The sequence below is a fragment of the Xenopus laevis genome, chromosome 6L, assembly GCF_017654675.1.
Source record: "Xenopus laevis strain J_2021 chromosome 6L, Xenopus_laevis_v10.1, whole genome shotgun sequence".
In the NCBI taxonomy this organism is placed as follows: Eukaryota; Metazoa; Chordata; class Amphibia; order Anura; family Pipidae; genus Xenopus; species Xenopus laevis.
Window position 1 is genome coordinate 158,518,587 of NC_054381.1, and position 23,624 is coordinate 158,542,210.

The 23,624-nt window shown below is 42.4% G+C and overlaps 1 protein-coding gene across 4 annotated transcripts in view; it reads right to left on the reverse strand.

The window, feature by feature from the left end:
- The window catches only part of XB5813854.L (provisional ortholog of ankyrin repeat domain 52 L homeolog), a 45,640-nt gene that overhangs the window by 17,679 nt on the left and 4,337 nt on the right, over positions 1 to 23,624 (reverse strand). For 2 of the 4 annotated variants that reach the window (XM_018266681.2, XM_041565564.1), the window contains exons 3-19: positions 19,418 to 19,516; positions 18,552 to 18,665; positions 18,238 to 18,342; positions 17,701 to 17,799; positions 16,780 to 16,881; positions 14,923 to 15,024; positions 14,575 to 14,673; positions 13,104 to 13,304; positions 10,520 to 10,621; positions 10,055 to 10,153; positions 8,829 to 8,957; positions 8,423 to 8,551; positions 4,911 to 5,027; positions 4,623 to 4,721; positions 3,562 to 3,762; positions 3,213 to 3,311; positions 132 to 338 (exon numbers count right to left, since the gene is read on the reverse strand). In XM_018266681.2, the coding sequence (XP_018122170.1) occupies positions 132 to 338; positions 3,213 to 3,311; positions 3,562 to 3,762; positions 4,623 to 4,721; positions 4,911 to 5,027; positions 8,423 to 8,551; positions 8,829 to 8,957; positions 10,055 to 10,153; positions 10,520 to 10,621; positions 13,104 to 13,304; positions 14,575 to 14,673; positions 14,923 to 15,024; positions 16,780 to 16,881; positions 17,701 to 17,799; positions 18,238 to 18,342; positions 18,552 to 18,665; positions 19,418 to 19,516 (2,103 nt within the window). 4 annotated transcript variants of the gene reach the window in all.

A 23,624-nucleotide genomic window follows, 5' to 3' on the forward strand; every position in this document is an offset into this window, starting at 1 on the left:
CTAACAGTTGATCTAAAGGCGAACAACCCCTTTAATAAGAAACCCTGAAGGCAGTCAGGTGATATAGTGGCAGGCAGTGGTGTAACTCAGGGACCACCCAGAGCAACCACCAGGTGGCGCCGTTCTCTCACCTTATTCCGTGCCGTGGTCACTCCAGTCTTGTTGAACTTGAGCAGCTCCTTGATGACAGCGGCGCTTCCTTTAGAGGCCGCAATGTGGGCGCAAGTGGAGCCCTCCATGTTGGCAGACGTCACCAGCTCAGGTTTATGCTTCAAAAACACCTTCACCACCTCGGAATGATCATTCTCAGCTGCCAGGTGCAGGGGGGTCTGGCCTTCCTGGGAAACCACATGGCAGTCAGTACTGGGTAGGTGTGCTGCAATATTAGACCCTGCCTGCAGAGGGAATGTTTTCATCTCCACTCATTCCATTTAGACGCGTATTTAATTCACCATTTGATAAATATGCCTCTAAAAATCCCACAATAAAAAGTGGGTGAGTTCTAATTTCACGCTTTGATAAACCTGCTCCCAAATGTATCTCTCCTTATGGAGACGGATTCAGATGTTTGCTCTGGATTAGCCAGACATTAGGCATAATTTATGTGGACAAAAGGCTGAAAGGATAAGTAAACCTTAAAAAAAAAAAAGTGAATATAAAATTCACAAAGGGGCTATTCTAAGCACTTTTGCAATGTACGTTGATTTATTTATTTTCTTTAATTCCAAGATATTAAGGGATACATGTGATGTTAATATGAATGAATTTTGTTACAACAGCGCCACCTGCTGGTCATTTTCCCCACCAGTCTGACCAGCAAGTAGTCAAGGAAGTTGTCAGGAGAAAGAAAGAGGCAGATGTTCTTCTGCTTAGGAATAAAATTAGAAACCTTTCTCACATCTTTCCTAAGCAGAAGAACATCAGCCTCTTTCTTTCTCCTGACAACTTCCTTGACTACTTGCTGGTCAGACTGGTGGGAAAATGACCAGCAGGTGGTGCTGTTGTAACAAAATTCATTCATATTAACAGTACATGTATCCCTTAATATCTTGGAATTAAAAATAAAAAAATAATGAACATACATTGCAAAAGTACTTAGAATAACACTCTTGTCAATTTTACATTCACTTTTTTGTAAGATTTACTTATCCTTTAACTAGATGAATACAGGTCTTTTTTTAAACCTTAACTACTATGTAAGGTTTGTCTTGGTGTATCTAAGCTCCTCTGTGTCTGCTGCAAGTCTAGGGCCAGGGAAGAGAAAGCTGCCAGGGAATCCACACTCCTGGCACAGCCAATCACAAATCCTGCTAATATGACAGTTAGTGCTGGTCTGTCGTGGGCACTAAAGACTGTTGGGCAGGAAGGGGAGTTGTGGAGAGTTTCCTGAAGTCCCTTGTGTCCTCAGACTTCAACAATACAGGAAGGAATCCAGTCTGAGACAGACGGACACAGCTTTAAAGTCTCACATTATGCGCCCGGCTGGTGAGCCCTCCATGTAACTGACTGCCGACTAAACACGTCATTGAGCCGGGCACACGGCATGGCAGTCGCCTTCCTGACACGCACACACGTGTATATACTGACAGCTGTGTAATATTGTATTTAGTGACATAAAGGGAACGGCCGCTGCAGCCAAATGAAACTCACATTTATTAAATTCACTTATTTGTGACGCAACAATGGGTTTTCCCTACTGTACTCACTCCCCGGAATCATGGGAAATGCGTGAGGTTTATCGAAATGTGAAAACTCGTCTTGAATTTCTCACCGAATTTCACGTGTGACTGTTTCTTGACTATTTTATTCATCATTTGTCTCTGGAATTTCGGAAAGGGTGAAAAGGGACTTGGGATTTGTGGAGTGTGTGGTTTGAAAGGATCTTGAAAACTTTTCATAAAAAATATCAAAACAAATGAGACAAAATGATAAATAAAAGGAAAAATTTAAAAATGATAATTTGCAGGAGTAAGACATTTTCTTCTCAACATTTAATGCCCCTTTAGTCATTCCCTGTCCCTAACCCTAATACACAGGCTCCTTTAGTCATTCCCTGGCCCCAGAGAGCTCAGCAAATATCACCCTCTAAGGCTGCCGTCATTGGTCAGATTCAGTATGACTGGTGGCAAATTAGATCTTGATTCCCTATCAAAGAAGTAATTTAAAGGAATTGTTTGGTGTAAATATAAAAACTGGGTAAATAGTATGTTTAAAATAAAAAAAACGTTTCTAATATAGTTAGTTAGGCAAAAATGTAATGTATAAAGGCTGGAGTGAGTGGATGTGTAACATAATAGCCAGAACACTACTTCCTGCTTTTCAGCTCTCTTGCTTTCCACTGATTGGTTACCAGGCAGTAACTTGACTTGATGGGAGGCCACATGGGTCATATCTGTTGCTTTTGAATCTGAGCTGAATGCTGAGGATCAATTACAAACTCACTGAACAGTTACTGTATGTCCCATGTGGCCCCCCCTTATAGTCACTGACTAATAGTGTTAGAGTTAGAGCTGAAAAGCAGGAAGTAGTGTTCTGGCTATTATGTTACACATCAGTCACTCCAGCCTTTATACATTACATTTTTGCCTTACTAACTAATTATATTTTTTATTTTGCACAGTCTATTTACCCAGTTTTTATTTTCACACTGAACTGTTCCTTTAATAGCCTAGCTCCAGCACCCCAACCCTAACACCAACCCCAACCTTAACCCCAGCTCACCAACCCTAACTCCAATCCTAGTACCCCAAACTTAAACCCCAGTTCCCTACCCCAGCTTTCCAACCTTAACTCCAAACCCAGCTTCCCAACAATAACCTTAACCTCATTCCCAACCCCCTAACCTTAACCCCCAACCCAGGTTCCCCAATACTAATCCCTGTTCCCTAACACCAAACCTAACGACAACCCTAGTTCCAGCTCCCCAACCCTAACCCCAACCTTAGCCCCAGTTTCCCAACCCTAAGTCCAGATCTAAGACTCCAGCCATTGGGAATCCACAAGGAATGCAACCAATGAATGCAGATTGAGCATCAATAACGTGAGTCTGACAGTCTTGTTAGATAGAGTTTAGGGCACTGGTACCCATGTTGTTTAACAATTTATAAACACATTTTTAACTGTTTTTAATCTACAGCTTCAGGTTAAAGAGTAGGGAAATAATAATGATGATGAATAATGACAGTTAGGCTGAAGGTGCAGCTGCCACTTACAATATCAGTTGCATTGACATCGGCCTTCATGTTCAGCAGGCTGTTGCACACGTCCAGTTGGCCATTCAGTGCCGCCATGTGGAGGGGGGTCCTCTTGGTCTGTAACAAGGAAACTTATTAAAAAGGAACCAACATTCTTTATGGAAAACTTACTACTGTTTGTATTGGACGAATGGGGAGCCAATGGGGAGATAAAGACCTACCTTGCTGGTACCTATAGCACTGCCTCTTTGCTATTTACAGGGCCACCATCTATGGGAACATGTGGGTGACCTGCCAAGGGTTTGGTCCCAGCAGGGGGTCAGATGTATTACTATACCCAAGTTTTCTGCTAGAGAATCCATCTTACCAAGGCCATGGCATCGATGCTGGCTGAGTGGGTGCCCACGAGCAGCTTCACCAGGTGGTTGAACCCATTCTGAGCGCAGAGGTGAAGAGGCGTCAGGCCCAGTTTGGTTTTTGCATTGACAAAGGCTTTGTGCTTCAAGAGGATATCCGCTATCTTGTCGTGCCCGTTCTCCGCAGCGAGATGCAACGCAGCTTTACCATGCTTTAGGAAAGGAGACAAACTGCACAGATTGCAACAAGTGGGGTGCATGGGTCCCTATGTGAGGTGACATCTATCTCTGCTAGAACTGGACCAATGAGCAGTGAGATGGACTAATATAATGTTCTGACACTTACAAATGATGGATTACAGTGGGTGCTCCCTACCCAGAAATTATGGTTACAGTAGGTGCTCCCTACCCAGAAATGATGGACTACAGTAGGTGCTCCCAACCCAGAAATTATGGTTTACAGTAGGTGCTCCCTACCCAGAAATAATGAAATACAGTGGATGCTCCCTACACATAAATTATGGTTTACAATAGGTGCTTCCTACCCAGAAATGATGATTTACAGTGGGTGCTCCCTACACAGAAATTATGGATTACAGTAGGTGCTCCCTACCCAGAAATTATGGTTTACAGTAGGTGCTCCCTACCCAGAAATTATGGTTTACAGTAGGTGCTCCCTACCCAGAAATTATGGATTACAGTAGGTGCTCCCTACCCAGAAATTATGGTTTACAGTAGGTGCTCCCTACCCAGAAATTATGGATTACAGTAGGTGCTCCCTACCCAGAAATTATGGATTACAGTAGGTGCTCCCTACCCAGAAATTATGGATTACAGTAGGTGCTCCCTACCCAGAAATGATGGATTACAATGGGTGCTTCCTACCCGGAAATTATGGATTACAATGGGTGCTCCCTAACCAGAAATGATGGATTACAGTAGGTGCTCCCTAACCAGAAATTATGGTTTACAGTAGGTGCTCCCTACCCAGAAATGCCATTACACGGCAGCAAGTTGACCCGCTAGTAATATCAAGGGCAGAACAGTCAGAACAACCATGGGTCCTACTTACCTCATCAAAAACATCCACTCGGGCCTGATTCTGGAGAAGGATTCGCACTATCCCCGTGTGACCCTGTTCCGCCGCTACCAGCAGAGGGGACCTTCCATTCTGATTAAAGGGGAAATAACCATCAGTCCTTCTTGTTCATGAGAATTATTTTGATCAGTTACAAACATATGTTAATGTTATCCTACATTACAAGGAGCCTCGAGCTCCTATATCATTGCTCTTTCAGCCCTCCAGCTGCCCAGGTCCAACTACACTCCCCAGAATTCCATTCCCAGGGTCAGTTCCTACCTTTGCTTGTTTGTTCATCGTCTGCTGCATTCGGCTGGAGCTAATGTGTCTAATCATTTCCAATAAAACGTCTTCATTGCCCACCCTGGCGCAGTAATGCAGGGGGGTCTCCAAGGTCTGCAATGAAATACATTAAAGTCAATGGACGTATTTTCTCAAATTTTTTCTCATTCCAAATACATTAAAGTCAATGGGTGTTTTGTCTTACTCCAAATGCATTATATAGGGGTTGTACACCTTTAAATTAACTGTTAGTATGATGTAGAGAGGGATATTCGGAGACAATTTGCAATTGGTTTTCATATTTTATTATTTGTGGTTTTTGAGTTATTTAGCTTTTTATTCAGCAGCTCTCCAGTTTGCAATTTCAGCTGTCTGGTTGCTAGGATCCCAATTACCCTAGCAACCATGCATTGATTTGAATAAGAGACTGGAATATGAATAGTAGAGAAAGATGAGTAATAACAAATAGCAATGGCATTAAATGTGTAGCCTTACAGAGCATTTGTTTTTTTAGATGGGGTCAGTGACCCCATATGAAAGCTGGAAAGGATCAGAAGTAAAAGGCAAATAATTCAAAAACTATGAAAAAGAAAAAATGAAGGCCAATTGAAATATTGCTCAGAATTAGCCATTCTATAACATACTAAAAGTTATGTTTTTCTCTAACTCCAAATACATTAAAGACAATGGATGCTTTTTCTAAAGTTTTTTCTCACTCCAAATTCACTGAAGGGAATCTGCATTTTTTTCTTGGCAATTCTCTTATTGGGGTGACTTTGTGCCTGTAGTTTTGCAAAAACTCCTCCGATGGCAAAATGCGGAATTTTTCAGCAAATCCATGAATGTTGCTCATCACTAGCCATTGACAATGACTATTTATTGGGCCAGAGGTGGCAGTTTGGGTCTATTTTGAGTCTAAGTTCAGACCTGGATACAGGGATATATCAGACTATACTGGGATAGTAGTAAGTCCCGCTGGAAACAAGCCTGGAATCACAGGAAAACATTTCACTCAACACAATTGTACAAGGGTACGGCCCCTCCTCATTCGCATCCACATTAACAGTCTAAATATTGAAGCTGACAGTTGGTGCAGATATTGGAGGCAAGACAAGACCATTAAAGCCAGTGAATAAATTCAGCCCAGTATAGAGGTCTTTATCAGGAAGAGGAGGAGGGAAAATGTATATTGGGAAATAGACTTGCTATGGGATAGATTATCACTGTTTATTGCAGTTGGTCTCTTTTTAAGGTGAAGTCACCCTAAAACTTTAGCTACAAGATCTGGCTAATTCCTTGTTTGCCATAATCCTGGGGCAACTCCTTGGTGCAGAACAAACTGCAGTAAATATTTTGAAAACCCCCCCTCTGCTCTGAGCTCAGAGCCCCCTGGATTATTTATAAGGATTGAGTGTTCTAAACAGAATGGTGATGAGAAAGAAGCTGGATCTGGGCCACTCGTGTATCAGAACTGTCCTAGGAGAACCCGTTGCTGGAAGCAGTTCTTATAGCTGGGATTATACTTAACATAAACAGAGAAGGAGACGTGGCTATTAGAGGGGAGATTTAAGAGCAAATGTAACAGCCTCTAGACGCCTCCTATAGCCTTTGATGAGTGTCTGGATTCTGGATGTGGCTCTTTTTGACCATTGGTCCATACAAAATCTCTCCAGTTCAGTTAAATGTGATGGCTGCCGAGCATGGACAGTCTGCTTCTAATCATTCGGGAGGACCCCAGAATACTGTACTTGTCCCTCTGCATAAATGTCTTTGTAGATTTCCAAGTGAGTTTAGGGTCATTGTCTTGTTGGAATATCCAACCCCTGCAGAGTAACTTCAACTTTGTGACTGATGCTTGAACATTATCCTGAAGAATTTGTTCATATTGGGTTGAATTCATCCCACCCTTGACTTTAACAAGGGCCCCAGTAGTCCCTGAACTAGCCACACAGCCCCTGAACTAGCCACACAGCCCCACACCATGATGGAAACTCCACCAAATGTGGAGGTAGCAGGTGTTTTTCTTGGAATGCCGTGTTCTTCTTCCGCCATGCAAAGCGCTTTTTGTTATGACCAAATAACTCAATTTTTGTCTCATCAGTCCAAAATGACTGTGACTTGTTTAAATGAGCTTTTGCAACAGCAAATGGCGCCGAATTGTAGAACGATGTACAGATACACCTGCATCTGTAGCAAGATGTTTTTGCAGGTCTTTGGAGGTGACCTTTGGGTTGTCTGTAACATTCTCAGAATCCTCCGTATATGTCGCTCCTGTATTTGTCTTGGCCTGTCAGACCTGGGTTTTACAGCAACTGTGCCTGTGGCCTTCCATTTCCTCATTACATTCCTTACAGTTGTAACTGACAGTTTAAACCTCTGAGATAGCTTTCTGTAGCCTTCCCCCTAAACCATGATACTGAACAATCTTTGTTTTCAGATCTTTTGAGAGTTACTTTGAGGATTCCATGCTGTCACTCTTCAGAGAAGAGTCAAACAGAAGCACAACTTGCAGTTGGTCACCTTAAATACCTTTTCTCATGATTGGACACACCTGCCTTTAAAGTTCAAGGCTTAATGAGCTAATCCAACCAATTAGGTGTTGCCAGTAATCAGTATTGAGCAGTTACATGCATTCAAATTAGCAAATTACAAGGGTACCCACATTTTTGCACAGCCAGTTTTTCACATTTGATTTAATTCCATACAACTGAATACAGCTTCACTAAAAATCTTTGTTCAGTAAACACCCCAGTACTGGGAAATGAAAGACATACCACTGTTATCTTTTTTGCTGAAAGTGGAGTCAATTATTATGCAGGCTGAGAGGGGTTCCCAAACTTTTTCACATGACTGTATATACACTAAATAGCAGTGTTACACAATCCAAATACCCGGAGTATCAGTCAGATATAACTGCAAAATTGTGGCCAAATATGTTTGCTCTGCTTACTTTAGACTTTTACACCTTTATAAGGGGAGTTTATGTTGTATCTTATCCTCTGATTGGGTCCTGGATTTGCACTGGCTGGGGCCAAGCTACATTTAAATGGGTTGTTCACCTTTAAATCAACTGTTAGTAGGATATAGAGAGTGATATTCTGAGACAATCTGCAGTTGGTTTTAATTTTTTATGATTTGTGGTTTTTGGGTTATTTCGTTTTTTATTCAGCAGCTCTCCAGTTTGCGCTTTCATTAATCTGGTTGCTAGAGTCCAAATTCCCCTAACAACCATGCGTTGATTTGAATAGGAGACTGGAATATGAATAGGAGAGGCTTGAATAGAAAGAGGAGTAATAAAAAGTAGCAATAACAATACATTTGTTTTTAGATGGGGTCAGTGACTCTCATTTGAAAGCTGGAAAGAGCCAGAAGAAGAAGGCAAATATTTTAAAAGTATTTAAAAAAACTAAAAAAGACCAATTGAAAAGTAGAATTAGCCATTCTATAACATACTAAAATTGAATTTAAAGGCAAACCTCCCCTATAATCACACAAATACAAACAGTTACCGTGTTGGTGGGACGAGAGATATCGCCATCATGTTCCATTAGGATCCCAATGATTTTAACATCCTCCTCTTTCGTGTGGATCATTTCTTTCTTCACTGCCGCAGCCAAATGCAGCGACGTCTCCCCGGCCTGAAACAGAAACAAGCAGAGGGTTACTAATGCCTGTGGTGCCCCAAAAAATGGCCATTTCAGCATTTTCATGGCAAAATTCTACTGTTAAAAGTGTTGGCATGTGGTTGTCCTTTAAGGCTCAAAGCAGAGTGAGGAGATGCACTTGGTGCCCCAGTCTAATCCCTGGAGTAGGAACACTAATGAGATCAATGGTAATTGCTAGAAATTGCTTCAGCTCTGGGGGTAAATCTAACAACTATGGCAACTCCCAGTGACCACGAACGAGTCCACTCACCTTATTAGCTTGATTAACACAGCCGACTGCATCTGCTCGACCTCTCTCATTTATAAGGTGTTGGAGGAGAACTTCTACTATAGGCAAGTGGCAGTGTCTCACGGCAGTGTGAAGTGGGTTCTCTTGATTCTGCAGGTGAAAAAAGTACAGTCATCTACGGTCTTTATATTACTGTATAACTCAGCCTGCAGCCTTGTGCCTTTATATGGTCACAGAACAACCCCTCAGTGACTTCTAATATCCTTATCATTTACAGTAGGGGGTACATTATCCCTTATAATACATGAGTGATACTCAGAGTTCCCTGTATAACTCAGCCTGCAGCCTTGTGCCTTTATATGGTCACAGAACAACTCCTCAGTGACTTCTAATATCCTTATCATTTACAGTAGGGGGTACATTATCCCTTATAATACATGAGTGATACTCAGAGTTCCCTGTATAACTCAGCCTGCAGCCTTGTGCCTTTATATGGTCACAGAACAACTCCTCAGTGACTTCTAATATCCTTATCATTTACAGTAGGGGGTACATTATCCCTTATAATACATGAGTGATACTCAGAGTTCCCTGTATAACTCAGCCTGCAGCCTTGTGCCTTTATATGGTCACAGAACAACTCCTCAGTGACTTCTAATATCCTTATCATTTACAGTAGGGGGTACATTATCCCTTATAATACATGAGTGATACTCAGAGTTCCCTGTATAACTCAGCCTGCAGCCTTGTGCCTTTATATGGTCACAGAACAACCCCTCGGTGACTTCTAATATCCTTATCATTTACAGTAGGGGGTACATTATTCCTTATAATACATGAGTGATACTCAGAGTTCCCTGTATAACTCAGCCTGCAGCCTTGTGCCTTTATATGGTCACAGAACAACCCCTCAGTGACTTCTAATATCCTTATCATTTACAGTAGGGGGTACATTATTCCTTATAATACATGAGTGATACTCAGCCTGCAGACTAACATGCGTATAATGCTCAGTAGGGGTCACATAGACACTATGAACCCTCTTTCTAGGTGGCTACAAGTAGCAGCTACTAATCTACCTGTGCCTTTAAGGAGAAAACTCACTTCTAGATTAAATAAAATATAGTCTGAAGGGGCTGAAGGAAAGAAGACAGTTGGGTGTCTCTAGAACGTTCTCAAGCACTGAGCACAAAGCCGTGAGCTAAAAGGTTCCAGAGTGATGGATAATATGGATTAATATGAATTACCTTTGACTGCCAGGTGGGTTCTCCTCCTTCCTCTATGAGGGCAGTTATCATCTTTAGGTTTCCGTGCTGGGCAGATATGTGCATCGCTGTCTCTCCATTCTATTAGAGGGAGTCAGATAATTAATAGGGATCATGAGGAGCAGTGACCCAGTCAGATACATTAATTGGCCTCTATAGACATTGTGCCTCCCTCAGGCTGGACAGGGAATAACATGGGAACTGTTTGTTTATTCCAGTAGCAAATCTGCCCCTTCCCTTTTTGTACATGTTCTGGGACAGAAAGCAAACGTTCCTGATCTGCCCCTTACTGACAGTTGTACAAGTTCATCTCAATGAGCGTCTGCATCTGAGGGTCGGTAGTTGCCCCATGGGCCTCCTGTGGAACATTGACACCTCTCAGAGAGGCCAGGAATGGGCAGAGTTAATGTTATAGACAGATTTATACATTTAACCCCAATCAATTACCTCCTGTTCCACATTAATGTCGGCTCCGCTCTTTATTAGCATCTCAGCCACCTTCTCCCCATCTTTGATCCGAGCTGCAACATGCAGGGGGGTCTCCTGTGCCTGAGAAACAAGTTCAGAATTAATAAATATATTCAGTACAGGCTATGAGCAAACTTAGGGGGCAGTAATGGAACTAAGGAGGGGTGGGACCAGGTGCAGGCTGTGCCGCTTGACCCCCCTGCATCCACATCCATAGGGCCCCAATGGGGTGCGGACCCAGGTACGAACACACCTACTGCACCCCCAGTAGTTATGTTAGGGGACTGTTCCTGCTGAATTGTGCTTAGTACAGGGAATACCTATGCTGCCATAGTTTTATGGGATCTCTCTGTACAGACTATGAGCAAACTTAGGGGCTGTTCCTGCTGAATTGTGCTTAGTACAGGGAATACCTATGCTGCCATAGTTTTATGGGATCTCTCTGTACAGACTATGAGCAAACTTAGGGGACTGTTCCTGCTGAATTGTGCTTAGTACAGGGGAATACCTATGCTGCCATAGTTTTATGGGATCTCTCTGTACAGACTATGAGCAAACTTAGGGGACTGTTCCTGCTGAATTGTGCTTAGTACAGGGGAATACCTATACTGCCATAGTTTTATGGGATCTCTCTGTACAGACTATGAGCAAACTTAGGGACTGTTCCTGCTGAATTGTGCTTAGTACAGGGAATACCTATGCTGCCATAGTTTTAGTACAGGGAATACCTATGCTGCCATAGTTTTATGGGATCTCTCTGTACAGACTATGAGCAAACTTAGTGGCTCTAGAAACATTATTTTATCAGCAGCCTGTGAATTTCCCTCTATCGTGGTATTGTGATTGGCAATGATAGAGATTTGGTTATTAGTACAGATGCCCCCCAGCTGCCCCTATGCAATTGTTTCAATAATCAGGACAAAATTAACCATTTTCTGGGGATTAAGTGAGGAATCAGCAGCATATTAACTGCACATAATATTGTAGCCTGGGATACAGTTTGGCGCCACCTAGTGTCCATGTAGTGCAGAAATTCAGCCCCTTTATACAGAGTCTGCAGTTTATTAGACCAGGTAGGGGCCCTGGGAATAATTGTTGGTTGGAAATTGGCCACATTGGGTTTGAAAATCCCATTAGACAAGGATTTGCCTAATTTTTATACATTATTCTTCTCCACAATAGATCACCCTCTTCTACTGCAGTTTAAAGGACCAGTAACATCAAATTTTTTTTTACAAAAATTCATTAGTAAACATCAAAAAATAAACACCAACACAAATTAAACTTTTAAATTGTAAAGCCTTTATTAAAAAATAGCTTACTGAAACTCCACTTCCGTTCTTCTGGAGAAAAGGCGAAAGGGCGACCATCCGTTCTGCAGCAGTTGATTTCTCCTCCCTGGCTATCTCTCCCGGCCGCTCTGCTGGCAAGATGGGGCAGCACTTCTAAGCGATACACAGACATGTATCCTCCAGCCGACGTCGCCATTGCCTGCCAGTTGCTCCATACCACTTCACAGTATTGCTCCTCCGTCTCACGCTGACTTTTTTTTCCCGCACCTTGCAACTTCTTGCCTTGCTTCTCAACAAGTTGCGCACACCCGTGTCAGTAGATGCTGTGCGCGATCGCACCATGACTAGTGCGTGTTGCAAGTTCCGACTCTTGCCAATCATACCTGGAAACTTTTCAGAGGCAAATTCGCAGAAGGTACAGAGGTAGAAATGTCTTTGTACTGAAAGCGCAGTTCCCTCAGCACAACATAGCGCTCAATACAGTGCAGTTACACTAATGCGCTTTCATTTTCTTCCCGCACCCCCAGCCCCCACACTGCGCTGCCCCCCTGGAGCAGTGTAGGCAGCGTGGGGAGAAGAAGGCAAAGTTGGCAATTAGCAAAAAGGATTTTTCACTTCAGCGGGCAGACGAGCAAATGTCAGGGCGGCAGGTGCAGCTCTCTCCTGGAGGCGGAGCCGGGCTGGTCGAGCGGCAAGGCAAGAAGCTGCAAGGTGCGGGAAAAAAAAGTCAGCGTGAGACGGAGGAGCAATACTGTGAAGTGGTATGGAGCAACTGGCAGGCAATGGCGACGTCGGCTGGAGGATACATGTCTGTGTATCGCTTAGAAGTGCTGCCCCATCTTGCCGGCAGAGCGGCCAGGAGAGATAGCCAGGGAGGAGAAATCAACTGCTGCAGAATGGATGGTCGCCCTTTCGCCTTTTCTCCAGAAGAACGGAAGTGGAGTTTCAGTAAGTTATTTTATAATAAAGGCTTTACAATTTAAAAGTTTAATTTGTGTTGGTGTTTATTTTTTGATGTTTACTAATGAATTTTTGTAAAAAAAAAAATTGATGTTACTGGTCCTTTTTAAGGATAATGCTTTAACTAAATGCAGCACCTATGGCAGCTCCCACTCATATATATAAATGATAATATGTTCAAAGCACAAAAGAGAATCTATTTACCCATTTACCGCTCTTCCTAAGGGAAGTGAATTATAGAGCTGTCTGATAAGTTTGCCTTTAATCATTAACAATATTATTATACGAGGGTCTCATTCATTATAATTTACCTTTCCTCCTTTGAGTTGCACTTGGGCCCCAAATCCGAGCAGAGTCTGTACCACTTGGGGTTTGCAGTTCTCAGCAGCGATGTGCAGGGCCGTATAATTATCCTTGGTACGAGCATCTACGTGCGCCCCCTTCTGCAGCAGAGCTTTCACCACCGCCGTGTGCCCCCTCTTGGCCGCAGCATGGAGACACACCGCTCCAGACTTGGTGGGAGGCAAGAAAAATAGAGAAGAGGGGGTGCGGGTAGAGGGTAAATATCCCAATTGATCTACTGTCATATTTAAGAGGAACTATGCTAAAAAAATGAAGCAATTTTTGCAGTTTTATGCTGCTAATACTAGGCTTTCTGCTCAGCCGCTCTCTTTCAGTCAAAGTGTCAGTGATCCTTGGTTTAACTGCCTATGCGGGAAATGAACAGGCAGTTAGGGTCACTCTTTTAACGATGGCTGTTAAAGGAACAGTAACATCAAACAATTTAAGTGTTTTAAAGTAATAAAATTATAATGCAGTGTTGCCCTGCATTGGTAAAACGGGTGTGTTTGCTTCAGAAACTCTACTTTAGTTTAAAGAAATAAGCTGCTGTGTAGCCATGGGGGCAGACATTCAAAGGAGTATAGGCTCAGGTTACACAGCAGATAAGCTCTGTAGAACATAATGGTGTTATCTGCTATCCAATATTCAACCTGTGCCATATAGTCTTTTTTCAGTTTTCACCATTGCTACACAGCAGCTTGTTTATATAAACTATAGTAGTACTTATCTGTTATCTACTGTGTATCCTGTGCTTGAATGGCTGCCCCCATGGCTACACAGCAGCTTGTTTATATAAACTATAGTAGTACTTATCTGTTATCTACTGTGTATCCTGTGCTTGAATGGCTGCCCCCATGGCTACACAGCAGCTTGTTTATATAAACTATAGTAGTACTTATCTGTTATCTACTGTGTATCCTGTGCTTGAATGGCTGGCCCCATGGCTACACAGCAGCTTGTTTATATAAACTATAGTAGTACTTATGTTATCTACTGTGTACCCTGTGCTTGAATGGCTGCCCCCATGGCTACACAGCAGTTTGTTTATATAAACTATAGTAGTACTTATCTGTTATCTACTGTGTATCCTGTGCTTGAATGGCTGCCCCCATGGCTACACAGCAGCTTGTTTATATAAACTATAGTAGTGTTTCTGAAGCAAACACACCAGTTTTACCAGTGCAGGGCAACGCTACATTATGTTTTTTTATTACTTTAAAACACTTTCATTTTTGGTGTACCTTTAAGCCAAAGGCCAGGTATTAGCAGTCTATAACTCCAAGTATCTCAGGAACCACTAAAAATTTAAATGAATGTAAATTGCAAAAGTGCTCAGAGCAGCACTGACTATTTTTTGGTTTTTAGATCCCCTTTAATACCAGAAAACAGAACATTCCGCAAACCCTTTAAAACTGCAAAATGTTATCCGGGTGACGCTACCTTGTTAGGCATGTGCAGCAGGACCCCTCTCTTTAGGAACGCCAGGGCTGTTTCGGGGTGACCACACTGAGAAGCAATGTGCATTAGAGTGTTTCCATCCTGCCCGAAGAAACAGAGAGAATAAAGATCAAACAATATATAAGAGTAGAGGAGAGGAATGAACACTCGCTGTAGGGGGCGCCGTGGTGCACCAGGCACAATCCTTTATATATTTATAATAGGAACAAACAAGATTTACTGCCCCGGGACCCATGATGATGATGATGATGACAAAGAATTGCACTTGTGGATCCCAATAAACACGGCTGCCCCCGTATAGGAATAATAACTGGGGTCTCATCGACTTGCCTTGGTCCGAGCCAGAACATTGGAGCGGAATTTCTCGGTCAGAATTTCTACGACATTGGTGTTTCCTCGTTCTGCTGCGACGTGCAAAGGAGTCCGCTCCATCTGTAGCCACAAGTGCAGAATGTTTACTGACCAATCGCATGCACAGTGGGAGGGGTTAAAGGGGAAGTCTAGACCATTCAATGTCAAGTTCAATGTAAATTATTTTCGTTTTTGTTTTAATCATGTTGGTTCTGCAACTCTGCAGTGCAGCATGGGAAATACATGGTGAAATGACTTCTCTTTCATTCTTTTAAAGGGAACAGTAACACCAAAAAATTAAAGAGGAGGACAACAGGACATTATATTGTCATTCCTGTAAACTACTTTCATATTTTGGTGTTACTGTTCCTTTAAGTTAACTTTTAGTATGTTATAGAATGGCTAATTCTAAGCAACTGTTTAATTGGTCTTCACTATTTATTTATTAGTTTTTTAATTATTTGTTCTTCTGACTCTTTCCAGCTTTTAAATGGGGGTCACTGACCCATCTAAAAAAACAAATGCTCTGTAAGGCTACAAAAGTATTGTTATTGCTACTTTCTATTACTCATCTTTCTATTCAGGCCTCTCCTATTCATATTCCAGTCTCTTATTCAAATCAATGCATGGTTGCTAGGGGTATTTGGACCCTGGCAACCAGATTGCTAAAATTGCAAACTGGAGAGCTGCTGAATAAAAAGCTAAAAATCTCAAAAACCGCAAATAATAAAAAAATTAAAACCAATTGCAAATTGTCTCAGAATATCAATCTCTACATCATACTAACAGTTAATTTAAAGGTGAACAACCCATTTAAAGGAGAACTAAAGCCTAACTAAAGAAGTAGGTAGAAATGTTGTACAAGATGTTTTGTGCTTCTCCAGCCCAAGGCAACCACATCCCTTTAGCAGTAAAGATCTGTGTCTCCAAAGATGCCCCAGTAGCTCCCCATCTTCTTTTCTGCTGATTCACTGCACATGCTCTGTGTTGCTGTCACTTACTGAGCTTAGGGAGCCACTCACAATATACAGTACACATAGAATAGAAATGTCACAATATAAGGCTGATTAGTAATTAATACACACAATTACTACATGGCAGCACAGAAACCAGTGCAATTAGCATCAGAATTGAATAATCAGCAAACCTGTAGCATCGGCTTATATTACAGCCAGGGAAGCTCATTTTCTGCTGGATAATTAGTGACGAGCCCTAAGCTTAGCTTCTCAACAGCCAATCAGAGCCCACTGAGCATGTGAGTGTCACAGACACTTTCCAAGATGGTGACCCCCTGTGACAAGTTTGAAGTCCTGGATCATTGCTGCTATTGACAAGCTCAAACTTTAGCCTCGTGCAATAAGTTCACTATATAAAATATGCCAGTTTTAGCCACATTCATTTATAGGGTTTAGTTCTCCTTGAATCTGCTCCACTGCTACAAACAGCTCCTAGTTACTACAATATTACCAAACTGCTAATTGCAGAGTAACCACTAGATGGTGTTCCTCATTCAGATTCTTACTGCACTTTTGTTTTTGGTTTTTTTAAACATTGGGATTTGTGTGTGTGGGGGGAGAGGGTGTTGGGAATTTATTACCAGCCTGGCCAGTAAAAAAGATGTGTGATGCCAATGTTATTAATAGGAAAAAAACTGCAAGAATATAGGCCTGGAATTTTTTTCAAGAAACAATGGCAACCCTATTGGGCAGTGGATATTTGGTGTATGGGGCCACAGTGTTCCTTACAGCAACCCTCAGACTGTCAGAAGGAACATTCCCGCCCCAGGATTAGGAGAAACTTTAAAGGAACAGTCGGTGGGTGCTGCACTCTACTGACCTTATCTGTTATATTAGCGTTTGTCTTACACTGGTGCAGGAACTTCAGCATCATCTCATCTCCTGCCCAAGCCACAATGTGCAACGGTGTCTGTCCTTCCTCCTGAAACAAAATATAACCAGCGTAGGGAATATACACTATATGCTAATCCATATATATGATAGGGGTAAGTGCAACAATGATGGGAGCAAATAGGATCTGTGCAGCCACTGGGACAGAATGTTCTGTTATACAGATAGATAGAATCTCAGCTGCCATAAAGCAGGACAGGACTGCTGCTTACAATGGGGATCAGATATGATCTGTGCAGCCACTGGGACAGAATGTTCTGTTATACAGATAGCTAGAATCTCAGCTGCCATAAAGCAGGACAGGACTGCTGCTTACAATGGGGATCAGATAGGATCTGTGCAGCCACTGGGACAGAATGTTCTGTTATACAGATAGCTAGAATCTCAGCTGCCATAAAGCAGGACAGGACTGCTGCTTAGAATGGGGATCAGATAGGATCTGTGCAGCCACTGGGACAGAATGTTCTGTTATACAGATAGCTAGAATCTCAGTTGCCATAAAGCAGGACAGGACTGCTGCTTACAATGGGGATCAGATAGGATCTGTGCAGCCAGTGGGACAGAATGTTCTGTTATACAGATAGCTAGAATCTCAGCTGCCATAAAGCAGGACAGGACTGTTGCTTACAATGGGGATCAGATGGGATCTGTGCAGCCACTGGGACATAATGTTTTGTTATACAGATAGCTAGAATCTCAGTTGCCATAAAGCAGGACAGGACTGCTGCTTACAATGGGGATCAGATAGGATCTGTGCAGCCAGTGGGACAGAATGTTCTGTGCTATACTTGGGAACAGGGAATGCCTGTAGAACTGAGTAGAAAGATAGTGAAAAATCAGTAATACTCACATTCTGGCAGTCGACATTGGCTCCATATTCCACCAAGAGTTTAGCCGCATCCACGTCCCTTTTTCTACAAGATGCATGAAGGGCCGTGTCACCATATTTCTGTTAATAACAACGTTTTCATGAGAGATTCTGCAGCAAAATCCTTTGTGCATTTTATGAGCAACATTCCGAGGCATGTGAAGGAGAGCTAAATCCTGGAAATGACTATGGAATGCGTTTACCAATGAGATTCTCTAATACATTCCAAGCTGAGGAGCTGATAAGTCTGAAGGGATGGATCATTACTACTATATACAGTGGAACCTCAATTTTACATCCCCTCATTTTAAGTTTCCCCTCATTTTACATTGTTGTTTTCTGGTCCCACCATATTATACATAATACATTTCCCTGATTTTACATTTTCCTGGATTTTACACCGTTTTTTTTCTGGTCCCCTGAAAAACGTAAAATTGAGGTTCTACTGTATTCTATTAGCCCTCCCTGTCGTGGCTCAGAAATAACATGATAAATAAATGCACTGATTTACCCTCTTACTTTGCTAACGGCTCTGAGTTGGGATTCGGGGTTCACCAGCAGCAGCTCTTTACAGATCCCCAGATTTCCGGCTTCTATGGCTAAAAACAGAGGGATGCAGCCGTCCTGCAAATTGCAATGCACAATAGGAAATATATTTCACAAGAGCTCCGAGCAACACCTATAGGGTTAGACATATAAGAAGCAGCAGGTGTATCTCTGGATAAAAGTGGAAGCGTTATTTCCCTGAGTCGTGCCAATATCCTGCATTTAATGCCCAATGAGCAGCAGCTAAATAAAGGGTCTGTATTTACAGATACTACTGAGCTACACACCTTGTCTGGGGTCAGCCTTGCGTCCTTGTGTGATGCTCTCAGTAGGGTTTGTGTCACATTGATGGCGCCGTTGGGTCGGAGAGCTGTGTAATGAAGGGGCAACTGGTCCTTGGGCTTAGGAAAGAACATACAGGATTAAACAAAAAAAAAGTCTTTGTCTTGAGGGTCCCCTAACCAGCGAGACTAGAAAGTCCTAACTGGAAGTTCCATGGTTCTTCCAAAAAACCCTTCTTTCCTGTGGGCCTCACTTACATCAATACTTCCAGTCTGTGCACCCCTTTATTTAGCTCCCTATAGCTGGTGGAATTACAGGGAGTTTAAGGGAACACCCAAGCCCTACAATAATGTATTTAACATTGTCTGTGCCAATCCGTGCATGGGCAATATTGCAGAAACGATGGCGGGCTCAGCTATGCCGAGAAGCTTGGTAAAGAAGCCAAACAGTGGCACGGCCATGGGAGAAGTGTCCTTGGATGAAAGAGACCAATAGAATCAATGTATTACGGACTGTGTGTATTTAGAGAGAAGCTGCTCAGGATATATATGGAGTCATTGTACAGTAGGGGAAACACAAGGGCCCTGAATTGGCACCGGCGTTGAATTAATTCAGACTCTCAGCCAAGGATTCTGCTTTTTGGGCATTGCCATTTATGAGCGGATTAGACTGCTGAGAAATACCTTCTTTTATGTGACTCGTTTAACCCCTTTTCTGCCACACAGACGACCAAATAACCATATAAACATGGGATTTCTATTGTTTATCCCACTGTGCAACAGCAACCAGAAATGGGTTAGAAACTATTATTTCTGAATATCTTCCCACTATTGGCTGGGGAATTTAGGAATATGCTGAATCACTCACGTACCCCTCCAGGGATGTTGGGCTCGGCCTTTTTGAGGAGAAGAAGTCGTACGATCTCGTCCTTGGAATGAGCGGCAGCGACGTGGAGAGCCGTGAGACAATCCTGAAGTGACATTTAGATTTGTCAGAAAGCAAAAAAAAAAACCCGTCAGTCTCATGGACAGTTTCATCAGGGTTTAGTGGGGGGTTTCCATGCACTAAACTTAGGGTTGGCGCTCCCATGTATAGTCAAAAGATTAGTTCCATAGCCCCATAGGGGTTGGAACATAACTTGTGAGCACTATATTGCAAATGGTCTCAGAATATCCCTCTCTACATTATACTAACAGTTAACTCAAAGGTGAACGACCCCTTTAAAGGATCAGTAACATCAATTTTTTAATTAAAAAATTTCATTAGTGTAGAACGAAAAAAAAACCACAAAGACAAATTAAACTTTTAAATTGCTAAGTCTTTATTAAGAAATAACTTACTGAAACTAGCGATTTAAAAGTTTAATATGTCTTTGTGTTTTTTTTTGTTCTACACTAATGAATTTTTTAATTAAAAAATTGATGTTACTGATCCTTTAAAGGGGTTGTTCACCTTTCAATTAACTGTTAGTATGATGTAGAGAGTGATATTCGAATTTGTTTTCGTTTTTTATTATTTGTGGTTTTTGACTTATTTAGCTTTTTATTCAGCAGCTCCAGTTTGCAATTTCAGCCATCTGGTTGCTAGGGTCCACATTACCCTAGTAACCACACACTCATTTGAATAAGAGACTGGAATGTGAATAGGAGAGGACCTGAATAGAAAGATGTGTGATACTCAATAATAACATATTTATAGCTTTACAGAGCATTTGTTTTCAGAGGTCGGTGACCCCCATTTGAAAGCAGATTTGAACAATTAAACTATAAAAAATAAAGACCAATTGAAAAGTTGCTTAGAATTGGCCATTCTATAATATACTACAAGTTAACTTAAAGGTGAACCACCCCTTTTATAATCGCTGGTAACCAGAGAACTGATTCCAAGTGAGACGCCGGCTCAGAGGTTGGGGTAACGTAATCCAATCATTAACTAAGGTACCAGTCACAGAACTCAACTCCCAGCATTCCCTGCGAGGCAAATCAATAGACTGTGTTTGTTCAACCCCACCGGTATTTTCTTCTTCGCTCCCCTCTCAGATTCCCTTGGTGTTGGTTCACACTCACATTAAAGGTACAGTGGGTCTCATTTATAAACATTGGGCAAATATGCACATGGGCAGTAACCCATAGCAACCAACCAGTAACTGGCTTTTCTCAGGCAGCTGCAGGTTGAACAGTAATAGCCAACATTTGATTGGTTGTCATGGGTTACTGCCCAGGTGCAAATTTGCCCAGTGTTTATAAATGAGCCCACAGTCACAATTTATTACTCTACTGGTTAACAGCAATATATATATATATTATGGATCTTTCCCCTGGACCAACCGGTACCTTAAAGCAGCCGTGGCTCTTAATTGATGCATTTAGAGTGAACGTCCCTGAGCTGCTCATAAAAGAGAGATCCTAAACAGTGTATTAGATAGACTTGACATTATTGTCTAAATTATTGGTTTTTGAAGACTGATAATTTGGTGGAGGGATTTCTCCAGCATTCTTTATAACAGTAGTTCATTATTCGCTGGAGACCCATTGTTGCTAATATTTTGTGATGTGAAGGAGGAGACCTATGTTTCTTCTCTTCTAGGCGCTATCAGCAGTTTGATCACTCAGATTCCAATGGCAGATTGTCCATCTTGAGCCATAATAATCCAAGTTCAGGAGAAAGAAATACTCATTGGCTTGAGCTGTTATATGTTTATGTAGGGAGCATTGTCACCTATAGAGGTTTGAGAATGGCCAATGCCACCACATATACATATTGTATCACACTGACAACTCCCAGTTCTGCCAATTCCTTATGTTCTTGCAATATTGTGTATTTGGCACTTCCCAAAGTCTACAATACTCCACAATTAGCGCTGCCTTCCCTTAAGTACTTCTCCTTAGATATAGAGGAGCAGCTCCTATGTTGGAGGCACAAGCACCTACACAACAAGATACATCACTACATAAGCCACAGATACTAATTTTGTCACTGTCTTTCCAAAGGTGGTCTACTCACTGGGTCCACACTGGAGGGCAGTTTCACTGGAATTCACAGTAAGCTCTATGGTGCTGACACTCTCAACTGTGCCATTGTATTTCTCCTTGTTGCCTTGTAGCTTGCCCAGCAGCAGGCCAACCTCAGTGTGTGGTGTGGTGGAGATCCAGGTCTCCTGGCCAAGTTCCCTGTCTACTCTGCTTAACAGTCTTCTTGAGAGTTGCAGCAGGGGGCCTTTGGTCATCCTTGTTTTAGGGTGACAAACCCAGGCTCATCCTGGTTACTTCTTCCTTCCAATGCATCTAGTGGTGTTTCTAGCATCTGAATCACATCACTGGTGGTTGGGGGGAGGTGGACAGCCCAGAAAGATTGTTGGAGGGCTGCAGAGAATGGGAGTCAGCACCCTACATCAAGAGAACAGTTTGATTTATTTATGGCCAATAGGGGTGCTAAATCATCAATATGTACAGTCTAGGGCGAAGTCAAAAAAGTTTCAGATGTATCTAGGAGAGCAAATGGCCCTTCTCATGAATGATCACCTGTGTGCCTGCCCTATGCTCCCTGTGTGTGCCCTATGCTCCCTGTGTGTGCCATACTCTGCCTGTGTGTGCCATACTCTGCCTGTGTGTGCCATACTCTGCCTGCCCTATGCTCCCTGTGTGTGCCATACTCTGCCTGCCCTTTGCACCCTGTGTTTGCCATACTTTGACTGTGTGTGCCATACTCTGCCGGCCCTATGCTCCCTGTGTGTGTCATACTCTACCTACCCTGTGCTAGCTGTGGGACATGAGCCTCATAGTGTTGGTTCTGGGGGTTTGTTAGCATTTGGAAATTGTTGTTAGGGGCCTCTAATCATGTGCTGGGGGGAGCTGTGTTATCCACAGGGGAGGAGGAGGCATGTAGATTCAAGGGGTTGTCTTAATATGACTTTTCTATTACTTGGCATATGAGCACCAAACATTTTTTTGTGTAATACCACCTTTAATGTGGATATGGTCTTAAAACGTCTTGTAGTAACATGGGTGTGGTTTAAAGTGGGTGTGGTTTAAAAACAGGGAGTGGCCAATAGTGACTTTCATTATTGGCTCTCCATGACATAGGCTAGGAAAAATTCCAGCCCTCTGTACCACAGAAGTCGGATAGCACTGAGCTAAGGAAATACATTGATTATTGAAAACTTTGGGTGCATCTTCCTTAAAAAAAAAACCATGATTCCTTTAAATTCCGAGAAAAGCTCTAGCCAGGAGACTGCAGGCCAGCTTTCAATGAAGGAAGTTCATACAAAACAGAATTATCAGACTTTTCTAATTGCTTGTTGTAATTACCCGTAATTATCGGCCAACAAAGCAGCTCCTGCATACCTTATTCAATGTATCACGCATCTCATGTTTCTCCTACCTAGGGAACACAAAGGCCGGTTACCTTCAAGGGGCGCTTGGTAAAGGCTGGAATTTTCGGCTGTAAAACTCAGCTTCTCGGCATGGCCTTTGAGACAGAGCAGTAAAAGTTCCTTTATTGTGGCGGGGGGAATGTAATAAACACAGATGTGTGACTCCTTTGTGAATAGCGTTCTATTGATTCCCCATCTCAGCAGTAGGAGGTCATGTCTACAGAACAGTTTCCAAGGGCAATAAATACATTGAAAGGTCATTGCCAGGCTCCAGGTTGCTCCTATTGCTTCACTATGCCCCGTGCTGCTTTGTATTCCCCTCACCCAATGCTCAGAGTGAAAGGTCACCACCCACATTCCATAAATGAGTTATGAGAAGAGTCAAGGGGGCCCCTTATCACAACACTTATTTGCCCTTATTCATCTGCTTCATTATCATAATGTCTAAACCCAAGGCTTCAACAAATTGGACTATAAATACATGTCGTCGTCATCATCATCATCAACTTTTACACTTTTTAGAAATGGTGGACTATCACTACCACTCTTCGGTCTTCAGCTTCCTTGACTTGGCCTGGACAGTTACAACTCCCTGTAACTCCCAGTAAAGCATGCATGGCACAGGACTCTTTCTCCCAGTTGGGTCCCATTCTGTGCGATGGAGGAAGGGTTATCCATACTGATCATGGAGGAAAGTTTATCCATA